The sequence below is a fragment of the Ovis aries genome, chromosome 1, assembly GCF_016772045.2.
Source record: "Ovis aries strain OAR_USU_Benz2616 breed Rambouillet chromosome 1, ARS-UI_Ramb_v3.0, whole genome shotgun sequence".
In the NCBI taxonomy this organism is placed as follows: Eukaryota; Metazoa; Chordata; class Mammalia; order Artiodactyla; family Bovidae; genus Ovis; species Ovis aries.
The window spans coordinates 8,458,156-8,483,830 of record NC_056054.1 but is presented as its reverse complement, the minus strand read 5'-3'; the positions used below and the strand labels follow the sequence as shown (position 1 = coordinate 8,483,830).

At 44.3% G+C, this 25,675-nt stretch overlaps 1 protein-coding gene across 2 annotated transcripts in view; it reads left to right on the top strand.

The window, feature by feature from the left end:
* The window catches only part of CSMD2 (CUB and Sushi multiple domains 2), a 683,354-nt gene that overhangs the window by 617,498 nt on the left and 40,181 nt on the right, over positions 1-25,675 (top strand). For both annotated transcript variants that reach the window (XM_027967572.3, XM_060416549.1), the window contains exons 50-55: positions 1,649-1,834; positions 2,824-3,018; positions 4,600-4,773; positions 6,872-7,045; positions 14,757-14,930; positions 17,893-18,081. In XM_027967572.3, the coding sequence (XP_027823373.2) occupies positions 1,649-1,834; positions 2,824-3,018; positions 4,600-4,773; positions 6,872-7,045; positions 14,757-14,930; positions 17,893-18,081 (1,092 nt within the window). The remainder of the gene's footprint in view (positions 1-1,648; positions 1,835-2,823; positions 3,019-4,599; positions 4,774-6,871; positions 7,046-14,756; positions 14,931-17,892; positions 18,082-25,675) is intronic.

The window sequence follows — 25,675 nt, the reverse complement described above, 5'->3', positions numbered from 1 at the left end:
GTCGCTAAGGCATCTCTGACTCTTTGCAACCCCATGGACTGCAGCACGCCAGGCTTCCCTGTCCTTCACCATCTCCTGGAGTTTACTCAGTCTCGGGTCCATTCAGTTGGTGACACCATCCAACCATCTTATCCTCTGTTGCCCCCTTTTCCTTCTGCCCTCAATCATTCTCAGCCTCAGGGTCTTTACAGTAAGTTGGCTCTTCGCATCAGGTGGCCAAAGTATAGGAGTTTCAGCTTAAGCATCAGTCCTTCCAATGAATATTCAGGGTCGATTTCCTTTAGGATTGACTGGTTTAATCTCCTTGCAGTCCTAGGGACTCTCAAGAGTCTTCTCCAGTGCCACAATTTTAAAGTATCAAATCTTCGGTACGGAGCCTTTTTTGTGGTCCAACTCTCAGTCCATACACAATACTGGAAAAACCATAGCTTTGACTGTATGGACCTTTGTCAGCAAAGTGAGGTTTCTACTTTTCGATACTCTATGTCTGTCATAGCTTTTCTCCCAAGGAGCAATCATCTTTTAATTTCATGGCTACAATCACTGTCTGCAGAAAATAAAGAAACAAAATCTATCACTGCTTCCACTTTCCCCCCATCTATTTGCCATTGAGTTGATGGGACCAGATGCCATGATCTTAGTTTTTTGCACGTTGAGTTTTAAGCCTGTTTTTTCACTCTTCTCTTTCACCGTCATCAAGAGGCTTCTAGTTCCTCTTTGTTTTCTGTCATTAAAGTAGCGTCATCTGCATATCTGAGGTTGTTTATATTTCTCCCAGGAATCTTGATTCTAGCTTGTGAGTCATCCAGCCTAGCATTTCACATGATATACTCTGCACATAAGTTAATTAAGTAGGGTAACAATATACCTTGTCATAGGCTATATGAGCCTTGTCATATTCCTTTCCCAATTTTGAAACAGTCCATTGTTCGATGTCTGGTTCTAACTGTTGCTTCTTGACCTGCATGTAGATTTCTCAGGAGCAGGTGAGGTGGTCTGGTATTCCCGTCTCTTTAAGAACTTTCCACAGTTTGTTGTGATCCACACAGTCAAAGGCTTTAGCATAGTCAATGTCTCTTTACTCTGTCCCTATCAAACTGAGTATATGGCAGAGGTACACAGGCAGAGGGTCAGCCTTGAGGGTGGGAGCCTTTATATCTAAGAATTAAAAGAGCTTACTCACGGATACCTGCTCCTACTTGAGCATCCCCAATTCTCTCAAAGGAGTTCTTTTCTTTTTTTTTCTTCCTTCCTTCCTTCCTTCCTTTTTTTTTTCCTTAAGTCGGTTTAAAACCATCTCTATTTAGTTTGGAAGATGGCTGCCTGGCTGCGTCTCCACTGTATTTGTGTGAAGGGATGGAGAATTGGTCTCACGTCATAGCTCCCTCCTGTATATATTTTGTGCTGCAGCTTCTCAACTCCGTTTAACCCACTGACACATTTCTATCTGTATTTCATCTTCCAAAGTTTATTTTTCCATCTCCTCTGCTGATGATCTTCTCATTTTCTTCTTTGTTATGAGGCTTTTCCCTTTTATTACTCTTTACTATCTTTCTACTAGGGCCTCAAGGGAGAGGAAAAATAAAACTATGTTCTCAGAACACCATCTTGAAGCAGACAGGCTCATGACATTTTTCTCCTCTGCCAGCTCTTTCCTGTGGGCTTCCTGAGGCCCCCAAGAATGGAATGGTGTTTGGCAAAGAGTACACAGTGGGGACCAAGGCTGTATACAGCTGCAGTGAAGGCTACCATCTTCAGGCAGGTGCTGAAGCCACAGCAGAGTGTCTGGAGACAGGCCTGTGGAGCAATCGCAACATCCCCCCGCAGTGTGTCCGTGAGTGCTTGGGTAGGGGAGGCGGGTATGTGGGGGGCACTGGGTAAGCAGCTGAAAAGATTCCTGCAAGGAGTGAGCGAAATAGGAAAAACATGCCCATAGAGGCTGGGACTCAGATCTGAGACAAATGGATATCTCTATCTACCAATTTGGGTTCCCGTTTGAAACTGCTTCAAAACATCAACAGACCACTGTTCCCTGAGATGTATCCATAAACCATCACAGAACCTCAGGATGACTGGTCCGCTTCCTCTTAGATCGAAAAAGTATTAGAAAATTGACGTGAATGTCCTTTGATAGCAAGACTCTAAAACAACAGAACGGGTGAGTGACAGTCACTCAGTCGTGTCTGACTCTTTGTGACCCCATGGACTGTAGCCTGCCAGACTCCTCTGTCCATGGACTTCTCCAGGCAAGAATATTGGAGTAGGTTGCCATTTCCTTCTCCAAAACAACAGAGGTATTTGAAGGCCAGTGGGCAGCCTAATGGGCTATCCAGTCTGGTTTGGCTCTTTGGCCTGTGCAGTGCTTTATAAAAATATTTTGTAACCTTATGGCCAATTCATGTTGATGTATGGCGAAAACCATCACAATATTGCAATTACCCTGTGATTAAAAATAAAATTAATAGTTTGAATTTCTTTCTAACATTTTTAAATCAGAAGACTTTTACATAAAAATCCTATCTCTAGCTTCCTTTGGAAAAGGTAGATCTGACCACCTGGAATTTGCAGTCTCACATCCACAATCAAAACCAACAGAGTGCCAGCTCCCCCCTGTTTTTTTTTAATTTGGCAGATCTGCCACCCCAGTTGCTTGCCACATTCCCCACCCAGCTCACTTCATTCTAGACCACACGTGCCTGGGGCCTGAAGGTTCTGAGAGTCATCATGACTGCATTATGGTCCCCCAGTCCCCAACGCTGGGCTCTTGCCTGTGTCGTCCACAATTAATGAATGAATCTTCCTTTCTGCTTCGTACCTCCCCAGCTGTGACCTGTCCTGACATCAGCAGCGTCAGTGTGGAACACGGTCGATGGAGGCTCATCTTCGAGACGCAGTACCAGTTCCAGGCCCAGCTGATGCTCATCTGTGACCCTGGCTACTACTACACCGGCCAAAGGGTCATCCACTGCCAGGCCAATGGCAAATGGAGCCTCGACAACTCTATGCCCACCTGCCAAAGTAAGCCCAGGAGGAAAGGGTGGGCAAGTTTGGCACAGTGCCTCCAACTCGAACTGTCTCATAACGTGGGCTTAATTCGGGAGGGGGAAGAGTAGGGTATAGCCAGGGATTGCAGTGAACCTCTTTTTGAACACTCACCTAGAACCAGGAGCTGGGGAGAGGCCTACTCCTTTAAGGAAGCACTTCTCAGCCTCTTGTCGTCTTATTAAAAAGCTGCCTCTGTCCAGGTGAGCATGCACTAATTCATTTATTCAGCCTTCATGCCAAGTAGTATATGGTACCTGGTGTAGAGGTATGAGGATAAAAGCTTGTGGTTCCTGCCCATCAGGAGTTTAGAGTCTACTGGAGAGGCAGACAAATAAAGAAGCAAGGATACCAAAGTGTGATGAGACCTATAATGGAAGTGTGTGTGGGAGGAATGAATAGAGTGCAAGAGACAGGCCACCTAAGGGTGCCTGTTTCTCCTTCTCCACTGTGCATTGCTTTTATTTGGTTCTTTGAGATAGTTTCAGAGGTCACGGTCTCTGGGAAGCGACTCTAAGGTGGAGATTTGTTAGGCAGTGCTCTTGGGATCACCTTCTGAGGAAGGGAGGGGGAGGGTAGGAGAAGGGGGAAGAGGAAAGGAATGGGAAGGGGAGGGGAGGGGAGGAAATAGGACTGGGAAGATGGAGAAGGTGGCCTCTGATGATGATGGTGATGCCTCAGCTGACCCAGCTAAGAGCTCTCAATCTGGGCAGCCCTTCAGAATTGCCACAAGTTAAGGCAGGGGGGCTTTATACCTCCACACTCACCGAACTCTGGGTTCCAGCTGCCCGAGGAAGAGAGCATGACCTTGGATGTGAGGACTCTTTAACCAAGGCCATCTGAAGAGGGCTCACACCAAAGGGATGTTTGCCAGCAGCTACAATCTGGAGAAAGAAGCCCTTCAGTCCTCAAGGGGGCTCTGAGTGGGTCAGCACAGCGCCCACCCATAGGGATATACTGATGCTGTTTACTCAGTCAGAAGGGTGTGTTAGAGGAAGTAAATGTTTGTGAAGGGACGGAAGGATATCACTTGTCAGTGCTCAAGGGCATCTTTGAGACTGGGTATGAGGAGTGGTATCTTCCCAACACCCATGATGCAAGACACTGTGGCCTTTGTCCCTCCAAGTACAGACTCAGCGGTGTATTTGTGACCAAGTAGAGGTCACAGGCATGGGACAGCTTCATTACAAGCAGGGGCTTACGTCTCAGTGCAGCCAGTGGTGTCTGCAGAGCTCTGTGGAGCAGGACTGTGAGGCTGCTGCTTGGCTCAGCAGAGAGGACGGGGGAGTGCCCGCCGTCCGCCCTGGACACCGAGGAGCGCACCGCAGATCTTGACATTTTAAAAGCTCCTCGGGGGGTGCTTCTGGCGACAGCCCTGTTGAGAATCACGGGTGCAGTGTAATAGCACGACAGTCACCATGGTGACCCGTATTCTGGTCATGAGTCCCATTAGAGCAGGTTGAACCCATCTTCCTTTTGTCACTATTCTTGCTAATGAGAAGCAGCACATGTCCCGTCTTTTGGGACTGGCTTCCTGACATTCTGTGGTCTTTGCAGTCATCTCCTGTGGAGAGCTCCCCATCCCGCCCAATGGGCACCGCATCGGAACCCTGTCTGTCTATGGAGCGACGGCCATCTTCTCCTGCAACTCCGGGTACACGCTGGTGGGCTCCAGGGTGCGCGAGTGCATGGCCAACGGACTCTGGAGTGGCTCCGAAGTCCGCTGCCTGGGTAAGTGACCGCCCCGGGGCCTCTCCCATCCATTTTTCCCTTTCCAGGACAAGTTAGATCTTTCCAAAGCTAGATCCCAATCTTTGAACAGTACTATTTTACCTATGATTATAAAATGCTTAACCTAAACTCTAGCTATTGGGTATTTCTGTTCAGTTCAGTCACTCAGTCATGTCCGACTCTTTGCGACCCCATGAACCACAGCATGCCAGGCCTCCCTGTCCATCACCACCTCCCGGAGTCTACCCAAACTCATGTCCATTGAGTCGGTGGTGCCATCCAACCATCTCATCCTCTATCATCCCCTTCTCCTCCTGCTCTCAGTGTTTCCCAGCATCAGGGTCTTTTCAAATGAGTCAGATGCTATTTACCATAAGCAAAATGCTGAACTAGCTTCCCTTGGAGCATCCAAAAGAATGAGAAAACTTCAGGTCTGATGAGACAAACCTTTGTGGGGCTTTCATTCTGATCAAAAAAGATACTCCCTTCTTGGCTCTTGTATGATGGGTGAAGTTCCAGTCTTTACCTCCAGGGAAACTTACAGAGACACATCCCTGCAACACATCTAAAATAGCATTTATATTATATATTGGCAAATTTTTGGAGAAGGAAATGGCAACCCACTCCAGTATTTTTGCTGGGAGAATCCCACGGACAGAGGAGTCTGGCGGACTACAGTCCGTGGGGTCGCAAAGAGTCAGACGTGACTGAGCGACTACACACACAGCAAATTTTACAGATATAAATATTTTATAAAAACACTATATTATATGTGCTGCATTATATATTATAATATATAAGTATTTTTTGCCATTAGCTTGTTTCATGACAAAAATATGTCAATGTAGGACAAAAGCATAAAGACTTACCCGGCTTACAAAAGTCAAAGTTGCCATTTCTCCCATGGGCAATCCATTCCCTGCCTAAACCTTAGATTCTAAAGTTGTCTCTTCTCTTACTCCTTTCTTGGATCCTGCAAAGCCAAAGGAGGGTCCCAGCTACACAGACCTAGCAACATAGATTGAACGGTCTGTTCTGAAGTGAACAGCTCTGTGTGAAGTGAATGCCCTGCCTCTGTCTCAGGCCTCTGTTAGAGACACAGTTGTGAGTTATGTCTACACAGAACCAAGCAAATGCTAGTGGAAACACTAGGAACATACTCCACCCAAATCCCATTTACTGAAAATAACTCACCTAGGTTTATATTGTCTGTGTTCCTTGCCACTCAAGGAGAAAGAAGGATGAATTCACCTGTCCTCACTTGGTCATTTTCAGCACAACCAAGCTTTGAGTGCCTTAGTGTAGGCCACAGTGCCCTCCGTATAGCAGATGCTCTAGAAATGCTGATGAGAAAAAGAGGGGTGATCCCAGAGGCAGGGCCATAAGAGCAATCATTTCTCACCCATGAACAGATCCAGCAACTAAAGTTCAAGATGGCTAGCTATTTGGAATGCAACCTTGGGATTTGTTTTTAACATCCAGCTCTTTCCTGGGCTTTAAAAAAAAATTTAATTGGAGTATAACTGCTTTATGATACCGTCTTGGTCTCTGCTGTCCAACAGTGTGAATCAGCTGTTTGCATACTTGGGATGTGGGATTCCCAAATCAGCTCAGTTGGTAGAGAATCTGCCTGCAATGCAGGAGACCCCAGTTCAATTCCTGGGGCAGGAAGATCCGCTGGAGAAGGGATAGGCTACCCACTCCAGTATTCTTAGGCTTCTCTTGTGGCTCAGCTGGTAAAGAATCCGCCTGCAGTGTGGAAGACCTGGGTTTGATTCCTGAGTTGGAAAGATCCCCTGGAGAAGAGAAAGGGAAAATACTCTAGTATTCTGGCCTGGAGAATGCCATGGACTGTATAGTCCACGGGGTCTCAAAGAATCGGACACGAATGAGCAACTTTCACTTTCAATCTTCAACACTTTCTATCATGTCTAGGATTCCTGAAGTCACTCCTGGATGCCACTGTCGGGGGAGGAGGGGAAAACAATGGGTGGTCCTTTTCCCCATCGTGCCTGTCTCCCCCTCCCCCTACCAAGCCTCACCTCATTTTCTGTATGCTCCTGTGCAATTTACTCTCTCTTCTCACATCTCACCAAAGCCGGACACTGCGGGACCCCTGAGCCCATCGTCAATGGGCACGTCAATGGGGAGAACTTCAGCTACCGGGGCAGCGTGGTGTACCAGTGCAATGCTGGTTTCCGCCTGATCGGCATGTCCGTGCGCATCTGCCAGCAGGATCATCACTGGTCGGGCAAGACCCCTTTCTGTGTGCGTAAGTATGGTGCCCACTCTCCCTAGTCACCAGCTCAAGTGCAAAATGGACTTCCCCTTGCATTGTCTCTATGAGGTTAACGGGACGATTTCCTGTATTTTGTTCATAACAATCATTAACGTCTATGTTTTCAGTTTTCTGCATAGTTATTACTTCCACCTCTATTATTTTCTTCCTTGCAGTTAACTTTTTGGTTCACTTTTTTGCTTGTGAATTAGAATTCTCATTCATTTATTTTCAGTCTTTTATTTTTATTGACTATTATAGATATAAGTATGCAAGGCTATAAAATTTCTTCTGATCACTGCTCTAATTATATCACACAGATTATAAAAACTAGTGTTTTATTATGTATCAGAAATTCTGTCCTTTTGATGTTAATTTCCCCTTTCACTTAGAAGTTTCTTTAAATAAAAGTGTGTGGTTTTTATTTCCAGATGGAAGGGAGTTTTGATTTTTACTTTGGTATTCATTTCTAATTTATTGCACTATATACAGTATTTCTGCTTCATGGAATTTACTGATGCTTCCTTTATGACCTAATATTTGACCAGTTGTTATGACTGTTCCATGTGCATTTGAGAGAAAAGGGCATTAGTGTGTAAAGTTTTATATATAATCATAAGATATGCCTTATTGATTTTGTTGTTTATGTCTTAATGTTTGCTTGCTTATTTTTTGTCTACCTGACCTGTTTTGTTCTGAGAGGTGCGTTTTAAAGTTTCATATTATTCAGTCAGTTCAGTCGCTCAGTCGTGTCTGACTCTTTGTGACCCCATGGACTGCAGCACGCCAGGTTTCGCTGTCCATCACCAACTCCCAGAGCCTGCTCAAACTCATGCCCATCGCCTCGGGGATGCCATCCACCTATCTCATCGTCTGTCATCCCCTTCTCCTCCCGCCTTCAATCTTTCCCAACATCAGGGTCTTTTCCAATGAGTGGCCAAAGTATTGGAGTTTCAGCTTCAGCATCAGTCCTTCAGATGAATATTCAGGACTGATCTCCTTTAGGATGGACTGGTTGGATCTTCTTGCAGTCCAAGGGACTCTCAAGAGTCTTCTCCAACACCACAGTTCAAAAGCATCAATTCTTCAGCACTCAGCTTTCTTTATGGTTCAGCTCTCATATCCATACATGACTACTGGAAAAACCGTAGCTCTGAAGATGGACCTTTGCTGGCAAAGTAATGTCTCTGTTTTTTAATATGCTATCTAGGTTAGTCATAGCTTTTCTTCCTAGGAGCAAGCATCTTTTAATTTCATGGCTGCAGTCACCATCTGCAGTGATTTTGGAGCCCCCCCCCAAAAAAAGTTTGTCACTGTTTCCATTGTTTCCCCATCTGTTTGCCATGGAATGATGGGACTTGGTGCCACAATCTTAGTTTTCTGAATATTGAGTTTTAAGCCAACTTTTTCACTCCCACCTTTCACTTTCATCAAGAGATTCTTTAGTTTTTCACTTTCTGCCGTAAGGGTGGTTGTCATCTGCATCTCTGAGGTTACTGATATTTCTCCCAGAAGTCTTGATCCTAGTTTGTGCTTCATCTAGCCCAGTGTTTCACAAGATGTACTCTGCATACAAGTTTAATAAGCAGGGTGACAATATTACATACTCCATGATGTATTCCTTTTCTGATTTGGAACCAGTCTGTTGTTCCATGTCTGGTTATAGCTGTTGCTTCTTGACCTGCATACAGATTTCTCAGGAGGCAGTAAGGCGGTCTGGTATTCCCATCTCATTCAGAATTTTCCGGTTTGTTGTGATCCACACAGTAGCTTTGGCATAGTTAATAAAGCAGAAGTATATGTTTTTCTGGATGCTTTTTCGATGATCCAACAGATGTTGGCAATTTGATCTCTGGTTCCTCTGCCTTTTCTAAATCCAGCTTAAACATCTAGAAGTTCACAGTTCACGTACTGTTGAAGCCACAGTTCACATACTGTTGAAGCCTGGCTTCATATTAGTGTTCTTCTATTTACTTTTCCTTGTATTTCCCATAGTTTGTGTTACCTAAGGATAATTGCCGTGTTACTTGGCACATGGATATTCATAACTGTTATATCTACATTGAAAATTGTGGTTTTAGCCTTTAAAAATGTCTTCATTATCACCTTAATATTTTCTAGCTTGAACTGTACCGTACCTAATACCATTAGGCTTACACTCTGTACTTTCATCCTTCTCCCATTTGCCTGGTATGCCTTTAACCATCACTTTATTTTAGCCTTTCTGAATCATACAAATTAGATGGGCCTCTCATATATATCATTGAGTTGGACCTTGCCTTCTGAGTCCATTTGAAAATCCTTTTCTCTTAATAGGTTAGTCAAATTCATTCACATATATTATTATTTATATGTTTAGTTTTAATTTTGTTTAATTATTATGTATAAAATATAATACACGCAATATTTTTTCTCTGTATGACATATTTTCTTTGCTTTTTTTTGCTTTGCTTTGCTCTTTTTTTCATTTCTTTTGGTATTGGTATTCAGAAAAGGTTGTAAACATTTATGTTCTTTCCTATAGTTGGTGCACTGACAGGGTCATTTTTCAATATGTTCACCTTTAAGATGGGCTTTCTCTTTCTAGCAGTGACTCTGGATCAGTATTCCCCTGCTTCTCTCATCTCCTTTCCATACAGCCTTGCTCTCTGCTAAGCCTTGCAACAGAAGCATGAGAAATAGTTCTGCCCAGGTTTAGTGTTTGTTTTTCTACTTACGTGTAATTTAAAGTTTATAGCATTTTCTGTCTTCTAGTTATGCTGCGGGCCTGGGCTCTCTACGGTTTTATTTCTTCTTATTAGTCTGCATTTTTGGATTTAGATGGCCACTGTTATTCTAATTAGCCTGCAAGTAATTTGGAAAATTTTTCACTTTCTAAAGTTCCATAAAGTGAGCCTTTATGTAAAGTACAGTGTTTTGGTCTTAAGTTTTGTAAGGCAGGCTTTTGTTTTTAATTCTTCTTCACTTGGCTTTCCCTATATGAGATGGAATAGTGAAATAGACTTAATAAACAATGCATGAAAATTAATCTTAATAGCTTCTTAAGTACTAGGTTTACAGAAAGCAAGACCTATCACATTTAGTCAGTCTTGTAGATGTCTCTAAACAAAATATATTTGGTTTTATCCAGGAAATGAAAATTCAGATGCCTTCAAGAAATTGGCACATTACACATGTGAAAAGGTTTGAGTTACAAGTAACAGAGAATGCTGGATTCTGAATTCATGGAAGATGTCTGCCGAACCTAAGATACTTAATTTTATGCCTGGTCCATACAGAAAGGCAGCAGAGTCAAGCAGGTGGACACTTGCACCCCAGACTAGCTTGCCTGGGTTCCAGTTCCAGGTCTACCACGACATAGCCTGTTGCTGTGTGATGTTAGATGAGGTAGCTTACCTCACTAGGTCTGTTTCCTAACTTATGAAAAGCAGGTACCTCAGAGACTACTGCGAGGATTAAATGAGAGAATGCAGGGAACTGGTCAGATGCTGCTGTTGCTGTTGTGAAGAGGCCCGTGATGGTGGTGTGGTGGGCGATGTACCGCTGCCCTGCTACATCACTGAATCCAAGATCTTTTGTACCAAGCTCCATTCTCTCCTGAAGCACAGAGATTTAAGAAGTACCTGGGGTAGGAAGGCAAGAATAACAGGACATTTACAAGCAATTGCTCGGTGGCGGGTACCATGTTAGATGCCATCACCTATGAATTCAAGCTTTACAATATAAGCTAGACTCGGAACTTTCCAGCTGCCTGTCTCCACTTCCTCAGTCAGCGACCTTGTCTATTGCCCACACAGCTGTTTCATAATCTCACCTACTTCCTGAAGACCCATAGTCTGCCTACTCAGAGACACATTTGCTATATTTTCAGCAGATAGTTAAAACACATAGTGAGGATGGCCTGAAAGCAGAGAAGCCAGGTTCAGAACTCAGATGGGTCACTTAGAAACTGTGCCCCTTGGACAAGTCCCCAGACCCCTCTGAACCTCTTTTTTCCTACAAGGATAATGATGGTGCCTATCTCATGGGGTTGTAAGGATTAAGCGCAATAAAGCATATAGACCCCAGTAATTCTTAGCTAATGATATAATCTCACTTTCTTCTGTGCAGAGAGAACAGAAGCCATCAGACAATAACCCCTTCCGCTTCCTGCTTCCCCTCCCACATGTCCATCTGTCCTTCTCTACCTTCACCCTTGACCCTTACCTCCTATCGAGAAGTCTCTCCAAGCCCAAGGCTAATCACTCCATGAGTCTCTGGATCACCTTCCTTTCTGTCTTCTTCGTGAGCTCAGTCTGTTTTCAGTTCTCTCCTCTGAACTGCGCATCTTCCTTTTCTGTTAATTTACCTCGGCCTATAAGACCGAATCCAGCAAACCTTTCCTTAGCACCTACTTTGTGCCAGGTGCTTGTATGGTGTTGTGCATAAAGATGAGTTAAATGTACCACGATCTCAGCCCTCAGGAAATTTGGGTCTGCTGGCACATGTGTTCAAGGTCTAGTTGAGAGCCCTAGGCCAGCAGGACCCCTCCTCTCTTTCCCATCGGTGTATTCCCCTTCTCCCCTTGTGTCTGAGTCCATCAGAGCTCTCCAGAGAAACAGAGCTCCCTGGGACATCTGATAAGTCATGAACTGTCCCCATGGGCCTGTGACACTCCCACCTCCTGTGAATTTTGCTGACCACCCCTCTATGTCCTGTGCTGGCATTTCAGTCAATCTGCAGTTCAAAAGCTGTTACTACTCCCAAAGGTTTAGCCCTCAGCCCTCCCCTCTAACTTTATACAAAGTTGCTAAACACCTTTATACAAAGGTATTTTAGCCTTTGGGGAGGTGGATCGTGACCCTTTGTAAGTCTGATGCGAACAATGCATCTCCCAAGCTGATCAGAAACACCCCATATTTTGCACATAATTTCAGGGCATTCACAGGCCCTCTGAAGCTTCCCTCCACTCTCTCACCACTTCACTGACTTGGAAAATCCTGCTCAGCCTTGAGACCCAGCTGAGGGTATGCCACATTCTCTGGGGACCCTCCTTAACCACTCCCTCCCAGGTGGAGGGTAGGTGCCCATCCCGGAAGCCTGCTTCAGCACCAGCCACAGTGATGTGACAGTCTGCACCCGTGCCTGCTCTCCTGATAGGCTGAGAAATGAGCTCCTGAGCTCCTCGCGTTTCATCAGTGTGCATAGCAGTGTGCCTTGCACTTAGAAGGCATCCAGTAAATATTTAATGAAGAGCAAAAGTATGGGTCTGTTTTCAAAGCAACCCTGTTCAATGCATATTGAAATTCTTACTTTACAGATATAGGAACTGAGGCTCAGAGTGAGGTGTCCAAAATAAGGAAAGGACACAGCTGAGTTGTAAATCCGGTCTGCTGGCCTCCTCATCCATTCTCATCCCACCACGCCAGGCTGTCCAGAACCCCTGTAGCCCATTAACAGCCTATCTTCTGCTCTGCCCAGCTCTCTCTGCTAGAGTCAAGGATACTTCTGTTGAGATCTATAAAAGAGAACTGGCCCAGAGAGACAGCAGAGGTGTCCACAGCAAAATCTGGATCCTACTTATTCTTGTTCCCTGACCTCCATCCATACCATTTGGGTTTGGGATGTTGTTGTTTAGTCTCAAAGCTGTGTCCAACTCTTTGCGACCCCAGGAACTATAGCCTGCCACGCTCCTCCATCCCTGGGGTTTTTCAGGCAAGAATACTGGAGTGGGTTGCCATTTCCTCCTCCAGGGGATCTTCCTGACCCAGGGATCAAACATACATCTTCTGCATCTCCTGCATTAGCGCTAAGCATTCTTTACCACTAAGCCACCTGGGAAGCCCTGGGTTTGGGGTGAGGTCCTCATAAATCCAAGTGTTAGGATAAGGAAGCATTCCTCATGGTTCCTCAGCCTCTCACAGCTGAAAAGCCAGAACCAAGGGAGAGGCCTCAAAAGCATCAAGTCAGATTTCCACCCAAAGAGACTAAGTACCGAGCAGATAATAAATAGAACCAAGGACTCAGGAACAGAGCAAAAGCCAGGCCTCTATCCGTTCATGACTCACTCATTTGTTAGTTCACTCTGCCATTTTTTTTTTTTCACTTTGAAATTACTTATCAAGGTCTTCCTGTATGTCCCTGGTGGCTCAGCAGTAAAGAATCCGCCTGCCAATGCGGGAGACGCAGGTTCGATCCCTGAGTCTGGAAGATCTCCTGGAGAATGAAATGGCAACCCGCTCCAATATTCTTGCCTGGGAAATCCCATGGACTTCTTGCAATATTCTTGCGTGGGAAATCCCATGTAGTTGGAGCCTGGCCAACTACAGTCCATGGGTTCACGAAAGAGCTGGACACAACTTAGCAACTGAACAACAACTTCCTATATGTCAGGCACCGGTCCAGACACAGAAGATACAGCAAGGAGGGGGACAGAGTCCCTGCCCCAGAGAGCTTCTATTCAGGTGGAGAAAGACTAGCAATGAGTAAAGCAGTGCGCTCAGAGTGGGCGATCGCTGTATAGAAAAGCAAGCAGGGCAAGAAGGTTTGGCGGTGCTGGGTGGCCGTTTATCTGGTTGTAATGGCAGGCCTCACTGCTATGGTGGCATTTTAGGGGAGACCTGAGGATATGAGGGCAGAGGCCAAGGACTGTTTCAGCCAAGAGGAAGCTAGTCCAAAGGCTCTGGGGCAGGACATTGTTTAGTACATTGAAGAAAAGTCGAAGAGACCAGTACCGCTGGTGGAGTGAACTCCCCTCCTGAGAGGAGGAGGTGAGCCTGAGCTCTGTAAGCACCAAGCGTTCTCCCCCTTCCCTGCCCAGGGCTGAACCAGTTACACAATGAAACAGAGTCATGTGTGGACACCAAAATACCACCCTCATTCCTGATAAAGTCTCAGTTGGAGCCGTAGCTTAAAGTGAGAGCCAAACAGAACTTGCTAAATAAACCCCAGGAGGGGTAGATTCTCACAGTCAGAGCAGCACTGCCCTGGGTTGGGCGTGACTCCATTGTAGGGGGAGGGAAGGCAGGGGAGAACCTGCCTCTGCTGGAGGCTTGTGGGGAGCCTCGCTGCCTGCAGGCTGCCCATCTCAAGAGGAGGAAGGCAGGGCTGAGCCTTCATCCTTCCCAAACTGCACAGAGGGGTCACTTCCGGTTACCCCAGGCAGGATAGAGAAGAGAGCACAGGGAAAGGCCAGGAAGTCCACGAGCTGAACTCCCTTCACATGGAAGGAGTAGGGGAGGGACTGTGCCCTCCGAAGAATTCCAATGCCCGCTGGTCTGTCGGGGTGACCAGTCCCTCCGCACAGGCGTGGTTTGTACTGACTCTGGCTCCATCAAGACTGGCCCAGGAACTTAGACTAGTCTGACTCTTCGGAAGGGTAGTCGCCAGGGTATCTGGCAAAGAATGGAGATGAGTAGCTGAAGGGATTGGGGAGAGGAACTGAAGCAGGACCAGCTGCCTGGGCGAAGGAGAAGGATGATACGCCCTAATGCCCTATGGTCCTCTAACAACTTCTTTCAAGCGGTCCACGCTGTGGACACACCTTCAAGGAAAAGGGACTGTCCCCATGCTGACATCATGAAAACTGAGTTTTGTAGCAAAAGAAACTAAAGTCAGACCTAGGGCTGTGCTTCGCTGCTGGGCATGAGAGAGGTCAGGTGAGGACAGGACAGACTAGGGTTGGGGAACAACAGGAAGGCTGACCTCTCGTCTGTTTCGATTGCAGCAATTACCTGTGGACACCCAGGCAACCCAATCAACGGCCTCACCCAGGGCAACCAGTTCAACCTCAACGACGTGGTCAAGTTTGTTTGCAACCCGGGCTATGTGGCTGAGGGGGCTGCTCGATCCCAGTGCCTGGCCAGTGGGCAGTGGAGCGACGTGCTGCCCACCTGTCGAAGTGAGCCACCCTTCCTCCCCCCGATCCCCCCACCCCCAGTCCCACTGCCACCTGTGTCTGTGACCCATGAGCGGAAGTCAGGGGACTCTTTCCTGGTGCTACATTGACTCAAATAGGGAAGACTTGGGGCAGAGAAGGGTCACAGATGGAGCATTTCTCTCCCCCAAGATAGAGCCATGTCAAAATTCTTCACTGGTTATAGAAAGAAAGCGAAGGAAGTTTCATCTTTCAAAACAGAAATGGAAAGCAGTCTTTTGTTTACATTTCATAGAACCGATAATTCATCATTATCATATAGAGCCCCATTCTTAATGAAAGAAAAAAAGGAAGGGTTGAAATGAGACATAAAAAGCAGAATCTAGGGGTTGGGATGAAGAGGAGGAGAAGAGAAGAAACTAAAGACTCAAGAGGCAGACCTGACATGGAGGATATTCCAGTCCCACCCAGACTTTAGGAGATAGCTCCTGAAGCTTTTACAGGCTTCTCGCAGCAATGAAGGGCTTCCCAGGGGGCTCAGTGGTAAAGAATCTGCCTGCCAATGCAGGAGATGCGGGAAATGAGCGTTCTATCTTTGGGTCTGGAAGATTCCCTGGAGGAGGAAATGGCAACCCACTCCAGCATTCTTGTCTGGAGAATCCCATGGACAGAGGAGCCCAGTGGGCTGCAGTTCAGATTGGACACAACTTAGCAACAAAGCACACGTGCACACACCCAGTGACGAGGAGCCTTGGGGCCGTCTGGCTCTGCCCACGAGTGGCCTGGTAAGCTCGCTGAGATTTGAGTGGAGGGTCATTCTGGCTGAACAGGAGCAACCCCTGCCCTGGTGTGGAGGCTGATCAAGTCTTCACAGCTGTAAGGGGTGAGGGCTTAGACTCCCTAGGTTGATGGCTCCTCCTCCAGTGTTGAGGGTGCATGGCGATTGGCTGTGCAATGTGTCACAATTTATTTGTAGTTGATATTAAAGGACCAAATTTTTCAAATGATGCTTTAGAATCAATCAAGATACATTCACAGCTAACCTTAAAATAACATTCCGCTCAACACTTGAAGGTGCCATTGTGAATGAGAGGAGAATCCAGGGAGTGCAGGGGAAATTGCCATGACCTTGTGTTGTGCCCCGCTTCCATCACCTCTCCAGGGAGGAAGGCGTTGAGACTGATGCTTTGGGCTATGGTTATCCCATGATCCCCTCTCCTCAAGAGCTGTGCTCTCTCTCCCAGGCATGTTCTGTCCTGTAACTTCAGCTCCCCAAACCCCAGCCCCTTCCCAGGGTGCTGTGCTCAAGAGCCAGTCTTGGAAAACAGAAGACTGGGGTAAAATCTTAGAAATCATGGCCCCTGGTCCTGCTCCCCACCCCAGCCCCAGCTCATTCTCCTGATGGAATGTCCTGCCTAAAACACAAATCTGATCAAGTCACTCCCTGTTTGAAACACCTCCTAAGACTTCTCACTGCCCTTAGGGTAATGATAGTCTCCTTGGCTGGTTTACGGGCCCATGGGACCTGGCCCGGCTTCTGATCCAGTTCAGTTCAGTTCAGTCGCCCAGTCGTGTCCGCCTCTGATCCAGCCTCATTCTTCTCCACTTGCATGGCCCCCAGCCTCACCTCTGCCTTGGGTCCCAGCCACACCGAGCCTCTTTTGTTTCCTCACAGGTGCCCTGTGCCTGTAAGCCCCTCAGGGCACCAGACACAGCTTCCTCAAATGCATTCTTCTCTGTCCCCTCCCACCATTTCTTTGTCCAGGTGACTTCTACCCAGTCATCAAGAGCCAGCCTAAAGGTTGCTCCTTCTGGGGAGACTTTCCTGCCCTGCCACATGCACTGGGCTAGAGGCTCTGCTTTGTGCTTCCAGAACATTCTCTGCTGCCCCATCAGAGCACTTACCAAACAGTAGCATTGCTGGTTTGTCCCTTTCTCTCTAGACCAGCAGTTCTTAACTGGGTGTGATTTTCCTGCTCCACTATTCCAACGGGGGACAGATGTCAAAAGATGTCTTTGGTTGCCACAACTGGAGAGTTCCTATTAGCATCTAGTGGGCAGAGGCCAGAGACACTGTTAAACATCCTACAATGCGCAGAGCTGCCCCCACCATAAATAATTGTCAGCCCAAAATATCCACAGTGCCAAGGCGGAGAAACCCCACTCCAGACTGTAAATTCTGTCATGTCCTTACTGCCCAGCACGAGGCTTGACACTCAGTATATCACAGTAAATAGCGTGAGTGAATAAACGCAGCTTACCTGTTTTGTGACTCCAACCTCTCTTAGCCTCAGAGAGGGTCATCAGAAGTTAAAATAGCTCGCACTTTAAAAGCCTTATCAAAGGTTTCAAGTACTGACCCTGCCTGCCTCATACAACTCATAGGAGGTTCAGGTTAACAAGAGATATGAAAGTGTTTCAAAAGTCCAAGTTCACATCATGGGTTATGAACAGTATTGTCATGACTCTCAAACCTCACTCTGATTTTGATAAGCTGCTTTGGAACCATTTCAGCATTTAAAATCAAATTGAGCCCCGAGAATTGATTTCCCCCTGAAATACTCATAAAAGTGATTAAAATAGTTTCTAGAGAAGCCCATCCCCTTTCCACAGCTCCACTGTGGAAGACACACTGTGCTGGGGATGGGTTCACAGACAGGTGCATTCCTGCCCTCAAGGGATTCATATCGATAGAAGTTTGACACACCATCAAGCGATAGAGGTTTATGCCAGGACCACCAAGGAGGGAGAGGTTAACCAGTCTGGGAGGAGGTGGGGAGGCTTTCTAGCTGGACACAGAAGGATGAATCCCTTACCCAGGTGGCCAAGTTGAGGGGAATCTGCTTTGTGTAGCCTCTCTTGGTCTGGAAATTTTGCTCTACTGGGAATACATTCCTGTTTGGACTTCTGAATTCCCATTTAAAAGCACAGAAAAAAAAATCCTCACATCTAGGTCTCTGCATCTAATCATCCTATTCCATTGCAGTCATCAACTGTACAGATCCTGGGCACCAAGAAAACAGCGTTCGTCAGATCCATGCCAGCGGCCCACACAGGTTCAGCTACGGCACGACTGTGTCTTACCAGTGCACCCACGGATTCTACCTCCTGGGCACCCCGGTGCTCAGCTGCCAGGGAGATGGCACATGGGATCGCCCCCGCCCGCAGTGTCTCTGTAAGTAGACGTCATTTACTCACAGTGATCACCCGAGCACACTGACAGGATGGTCCATGTCAAAGGACAGCCCTCCTGTGTGTGTGTGTGTGTGTGTGTGTGGTCACGGAGATGGTCACTCAAACTGCTCTCTGGATGTCAGAGCCCATCTTGGGCTCCTTTTGGTTAGGTGTGTGTGTGTGTGTGTGTGTGTGTGTGTGTGTGTGCTCAGTTGTGTCCAACTCTTCCCTTCCCTGGTGGCTCAGACAGTGAAGAATCTGCCTGCAATGCAGGAGACCTGGGTTTGATCCCTGAGTCTGGAAGATCCCCTGGAGAAGAGAATGGCAACCCACTCCAGTATTCTTGCCTGGAGAATCCCATGGACAGAGAAGCCTGGTGGGCTACAGTCCACGGGGTTGGACACGACTGAGCATCTAACACGCTGGGTTCGGTGGCCCACCGGTTCTCACTCTCTCTCCTGGCCACAGGCTTATTCCCTTTCCTCTCTAATGCCGTCACCGACCCCTTCAGTCTCCAAGGCTCCCTTCCTTCAGGGGTCCTGGCTGCCTGGTGGAAACCTGTCTCCCGTTTTACTCCCTCCTTGATTTTCCAGAAAGATATCACATGACCCCCCTTTTTTAAAGTACTGAAGCAGAAATGCAACAGACCCTGGAGGCAGACAGACCTGGATTTGAACTCTGGCTCTGCCCCTAAACAAGCCGTGTGATTTGAGAGCCTCCGTTTGCTAATAGGAGAGGTGAAGATGCAGTCCAGAGGGGCTGATGGGCGTTGAGTTGGGCCATTCTGCAGTCCACCTTATCTGTGGTGGCTCATGCATACTTTGGCCCCTCAGTCGGGATGACTGCATCTCCTTATGCCCCTGTGCCTCTAGGTATGGTAGGAGGCTGGTTCACCTACTCACCTGCCCATACTTCCCTTGTCTGAGGACCCCACCCTGGCCATCCAGCCCCATTTATGACTGACGAATCATCTGGGCTTGGAAATGGACCACCACCTGTGTACAGCAGTGGCAGCTGAGATTCTTGTGTTTAGAGAATACAAATAAAAATAGCCTTTGGAAAAAAGCTTTCACTCTTTCACCATTGAGCATAATGTTAGCTGTGGGATTTTTGCAGCTTTCCTTTATCAGATTGAGGAAATTCCCTTCTACTCCTAATTTGTTGGACATTTTTCCCATGAAAGGGTGTTGGAATTTTTAAAATGATTTTTCTACATCTATTGAGATGATCATGTGGTGCTTTTTTCCCCCTCATTCAATTAGGATGGTGTATTACACTGATTGATTTTCATGTGTTGAACAACGCTTGTGTTCTTAGAACAAATCACATTTGGTCACGGTAAAATTCATTTTAATGTGCTACTGGATTTGGTTTGCTAGTATTTTTGTTGAGGATTTTTGCAACTGAATTCATAAGGAATATTGGTCTGTAGGTTTCTTTCCTGATGATATCTTTGGCTTTGATATCAGGGCAATGCTGACCTCATGGAATGAGTTGGCAATTGTCCCTTTTCTTCTATTTTTGAGAATAGTTTCAGAAAGACTGGTATTATTTCTTCTTCAAAATTTTCATAGACTTCATCAGTAAAATCATCTGGCCCTGGATTTTCTTTGTTAAAAGTTTTTTTTTTTTATTATTGACTGATTCTATTTATTTGATATAATTCTTTTCAGATATTCCATTTCTTCTTGAGTTGGTTTCTGTAGTTTGTGTGTTTCTAGAAATTTTTCCATTTTGTTTAGTTTATCTAATTTATTGGTATATAACCATTCACATTCATCATATTCTCCTATAATGCTTTTTGCTTTTGTAAATTCAGGTGGCAGTAACATCTCCACTTTCATTCCTGGTTTTAGAGTTTGATTCTTCTCCCATCCCTGTATCTCTCTCTCTCTCCCTCTCTATGTCCCTCTCTTTCTCTCTCTCTCTCTTACACACACAATCAGACTAGACACATTTGTCAATTTTCTTGACCTTGTCAAAGGACCAACTTTTGATTTTATTTTCTCTATTTTGTTTATCCTTGCTTTAGCCTTTTTAATTTCTTTTCTTCTATTTGCTTTGGGTATATTTTGCTCTCTTTTTCTAGTTTATTAGAGGTGAAGTTTAGGTTGTTGACTTGAGATTTTTCTTCTTTTTAATGTAGGCATTTACAATTATAAATTTCCCTCCAAGCACTGTTTCACTGTATCTCTTAAGTTTGGGTATGCTATTTTTTCATTTTTTTTCACCTCAAAGTATTTTCTAATCACTCCCCTGATTTATTCTTTGACTTACTGATTATTTAGGAGAGTGTTGTTTAATTTCCATATATCCGTGAATTTTTCACATTTCCTTCTTTTGTTGATTGCTTGTTTCATTTGCATTTTGCTTACCAAACGCGCTTGATATGATTTCAGTCTTTTAAAGTTTATGGAGATTTATTTTATGGATTAACATATGGTCTACGCTAAATAGGTGAGGCTTCCCTCATAGCTCAGCTGGTAAAGAATCCGCCTGTAATGCAGGAGACCTGGGTTCGATCCCTGGGTTGGGAAGATATCCTGGAGAAGGGAAAGGCTACCCATTCCAGTATTCTGGCCTGGAGAATACAGTCCATGGGCTCTCAAAGAGTCGGGCATGACTGAGTGACTTTCACTTTCACTTTCACTTTATTCTAGATAACGTTTCATGTGCTCTTGAGAAGAGTGTTTATTCTTCTCTTGTTGGGCAGAGTGCCCTTCAGATGATTGTTAGGTCTAGTTGGTTTCTAGTATTGTTTATGATATTTCCTTGTTGATCTATCCATATTCTGGTGGTTCTAACCATGATTTAAAGTGAGGTGTTGGGGACTCCTGCTCTTATTGCTGATTTGTCTGTTTCTCCCTTTAGTTCTGTTAGTTTCTGCTGCATATATTTTGGGGCTATGTTATTAGAGGCATATATGTTTATAATTGTGTATCTTCTTGATAGAATGTCTTTTTATACTATGGAATGTTCTTCTTGTGCCTAGCCACAGTTTTTGTCTTCAAGGCAAAATATGTTAGATATTAGGATAACTCCAGCTATGTTTTGGTTATTATATCCATGATATATCTTTTTGCCACTTTTTTATTCTCAGTCTGTTTGTATCATTGGCTCTGAAGTGTGTCACTTGTAGAGAGAATATACTTGAATCGTGTTTTGTATCCACTTTGCTAATATCTGCCTTTCACGTGTTTAATCGACATTTAATGTGATGATTGATAAGGTAGGTTTTATATATTCCATTTTGCTATTTGTTTTCTATGTATCTTGTATCTTTTTTGTTGGACCTCTTCTCTTGCTGGCTTCTTTTGCATTAAATAGATGTTTTTTAGTGTGCCATTTTAAATGTTTGTTGTTTCTTTCACTGTGTATGTTTTTTAAATTATCTTCTTAATAGTTACTCTGGAAATTACAATTAACATCTTAACTTATAGCAGCATAGTTTGGATTAATACCAACTGAATTTCAATTGTATACAAAAACATTGTCCTTATATAGCTCCATTGCCTCTATATCCTTTCTGTTGTTATTGTTACACAAATTACATCTTTATACATTGTATGCTTATCAACAAAGGTTTCTAATTATTGCTTAATGCAGTTTCTCAAGCAGGAAGAAAATAGAGTTACAGATAAAAAGTATGCTTATGCTATATCACGTGTTTACTTATGTGGTTACCTTTTCCAGTGTTCTTTATTTCTTCACATGGCTTCAAGTTCTTTCATTTCAAGCCTAAAAGACTTCCTTTAGAATTTCTTTATCATTTAAAATTTCTTTCTAGGTTTGCTGCTGACACAGTTTCTCAGTTTATGTTTTTCTGGAAATATTTTAAATTCCCTTTCATGTTTGAATGATAGCTTTGCTGGATATAGATTTCATGGTTGAAAGTCTTTGCTTTCATCACTGTAAATAGGTCAGATTATTGGTGTATGGGGGGTGGGGTGCTGAAACTCCAATACTTTGGCCATCTGATGTGAAGAACTGACTCATTTGAAAAGACTCTGATGCTGAGAAAGATTGAAGGTGGGAGGAGAAGGGGACAAGAGAGGATGAGGTGGTTGGATGGCATCACCGACTCAATGGACATGAGTTTGGGTAAACTCTAGGAGTTGGTGATGGACAGGAAGGCCTGGCGTGCTGCAGTCCATGGGGTCTCAAAGAGTCAGACACGACTGAGCGACTGACCTGAACTGAACTGATGAGTTTTAAATCTACCATCTTATTTTATGTTTTCTGTTTGTTCTGCCTATTAGTTTATTTTTACTTCTTTATTTTATTTTTAAAACCCACAATGTGTTGTTGTTGTTCTCTGCAGCTATTGTTCACTTAGATTTACTCACTTATTTGTCACTTCCTTTGCTCTTCATTCCCCTTCTCATATCTTCACCTTCCATATGAGATTATTTTCCTGCAGTTTGAAGACCATCTTTTAGAATTTTATTTAGTGAAGATCTGCTGTTAGCAAACATTCTCAGTTTTTGTGATACATTTATTTGTCTCTCATTTTTTAAGATATTCTTGATATGTTTAGAAATTCAAGTTGGCAGTTATTTTTTTTAGCCCACTAAAGGAATCTAATTATCTTTTGACCCCTTTTGTTGCTGTTGAAAAACCAGCTGTCAGTCATTCACTCCTTTGTAAAGTCTTTCTCTCTCTTTGGTGTTTTGAATTTTTCCTAGTTATTAAATAATAAGTTTGCTGGATCAAAGGTCTAGGCTGACACATTTTCTTTTGGCACTATTGTTGACTTTCATTTTTAGTGATAAGTCTTCTGAAGTCTAAATTATTTTAGGTAGTCCATTTTTTTTCTCCCTCACTGACTTCAGGCGTCTCTCTCTTTTGCTGGCATTCTGAATTTTCCTGCATTATGTTTAAATAGTTTGTTTACCCTTCTTAAGATTCATTAGACTTCCTGGATTGTTCTGCTATCTGGGAAAATTCTTAGCTACTGTTTCAGTAGACATTGTCTCCCGCTTCATTCTCCTCCTTTGCTATTTCTGAACCCCAGCATTAGATCTTCTTGTGATTTTCTCTTTGTCTTTGAAATTCTCACTCATATTTTCCATCTCTGATAAATTACTCAAGGTCTGTTTTTTACCATACAGTGATTATCTTTTTAGCTAGGTCTAAGCTGAGGTTTAACTGAGTTCCTGTTTCCAATTATTTATTTTGCATTTGAGAAACAAATGCATTATTTGTTTTTTCACATTTGCTTACTTATCTCCATAGGGTATTGTTCCTGTATTAACTTGTTCCTTTTTCATATTTAACATATTAAATGTACTTACTATATATTCTATATCTGATACTTCCAATATCATTTTCTTTTCAAGTCTAATTCTGCAATTGTCCTCACTCTTGGTGATTTGTTTCTCATTGTTTTATTATGTTTACATTGTGATCTTTTGACTGCTCTTAATCTGTGGGAATCAGGAACCAGGGTCTCAGTCTGACAGAAGCCAAAGTCTAAAAACAAGCTAGGCATTATCTCTCAAAAGAAAAATGGCTAATGCCCAGCAGTTGCTGATATATATGTATATTTATTACAGAAAACCAATGGTCACTTCTTTTTCTTGCTGGGATTTAAAAGGTGCTAAACTGGCGCTAATGGTAAAGAACCTGCCTGTCAATGCAGGAGATGCAAGAGACGTGGGTTTAATCCCTGGGTCGGGAAGATCCCCTGGAGGAGGGCATGACAACCCACTCCAGTATTTTTGTCTGGAGAATCCCATGGACAGAGGAGCCTGGTGGTCTACAGTCCATGGGGCCACAAAGAGTCAGAATGACTGAGGCAACTTAGCATTCATAAATAGCAAGCAAACTCTACTTACACTAATTAGTAAGCCCGCCACATTATATTGTTATTAAGGACATGGAAACCAAGGGACAGACTGTTCTTTTTGGAGCAGGTGCAGGTTTTTCCAAGGCAGGCCCCATTCAAAGACAACCATGTTTATCATTTAGTCTAAATATGAATTTCAGCAAGATTCCCAGTAAAGGGATATACTAGCATCAGAACCTAGTTAGGCTATTCACTTGTTGATGAGAGGAAATCTAGATGTTTTCCCTGTGATTTGGTGCTGTTCAGTCTCTCAGGCATGTCTGACTCTTTGTGACCCCATGGACTATATAGCATGCCAGGCTTCCCTGTCCTTCACCATCTCCTGGAGCTTGCTGATTTTGTAAGACTATTTCAGAAACACGAGCCCTGAGGAACTTCCACCGACTGTAGGGCTCTAGATCCCAGGTGACTCTCAGTAAAACCATTTTCACTGATGTCTCATGGTCATCGTAACATTTTTTAGTGGGCTAATTGCACTTCTACTCCTGCTGCTGCTGCTAAGTCGCTTCAGTCGTGTCCGACTCTGCGCGACCCCATCAACGGCAGCCCACCAGGCTCCCCCATCCCTGGGATTCTCCAGGCAAGAACACTGGAGTGGGTTGCCATTTCCTTCTCCAATGCATGAAAGTGAAAAGTGAAAGTGAAGACGCTCAGTCGTATCCAACTCTTAGCGAACCCATGGACTACAGCCTACCAGGCTCCTCCGTCCATGGGATTTTCCAGGCAAGAGTACTGGCGTGGGGTTGCCATTGCCTTCTCCTAGAAGATCCAATTACCTGTGAATAGGGTTGTGGCAAACTATGGAGGACTATACATATCCCCTAGTCAAACTGTTCGTTCCAGGTGACAGCAAACTGCTTTAATTGGTGTGGATATGCAGGTACCAAGGGAAATGCATGATCTGGGCCTATGCTATATGCTGTTTCCCTGATAAAATGCTTTAGAAAAAGTGGAAGCTCTGGAGGTGGCTGACCAATCATACAAATTTCATTCTTAGGATTTAAGAACCAGTGTGGGGGATCCTTTTCATTTTGCCATGGGACTCAGCATAGTCCACACCCAAGCATGAATTCCTGATTTGTACTATTGCTTTTTGCTTAATTGCAATTTTGTATTTTCTTAATCCCTTGTTATTCTGTGTAATGCAGGGAAATCTGCTATTATTAGGAGTAACAAATATCTACCTTGCCTATTTTTATATACACATTTAAGCTTAATACACAGTAAGCAGCTAAAGAGCCACTGCAGAAACTGGAATGATCCAAAGAGACCCCATTTGGCCATGGCATGAATATCGAAAACATTCATTTTTTATGTTGACAAACTGAGAAATGCAGCAATATCTATTCACCTTGTCTTTGTTCTTCACCTCTTAGGATTTTATGCAAACATGCCTTAAACGAAAGTCATTTCTCTTTATTGTTCTATCATATGTCCTTTTCTTTTTTTTTTTTTTTTCTTATCCACAGCCACCAAATTGTACTGGCATTAATTTTTCTTTTCTCCAAGCATTATTACTGTTCACTTCTTCCTGCTTTAAACAAACAAATCGCGGGAAAGGAATAAAACAATAGAGTATACTCTAGTTGCTAATTTTACAGACATTCAACTAGCCTAGATCAAGCCAGTAACAAAAGAAAAAATAATTTTAGGCACTGTATATGGCTTTTCAGAGATTACTCAATATTACCATAATCTGACACTATCCTCAAATTCCCCAAAGAAACATTTTAAAACCAAACAAGAA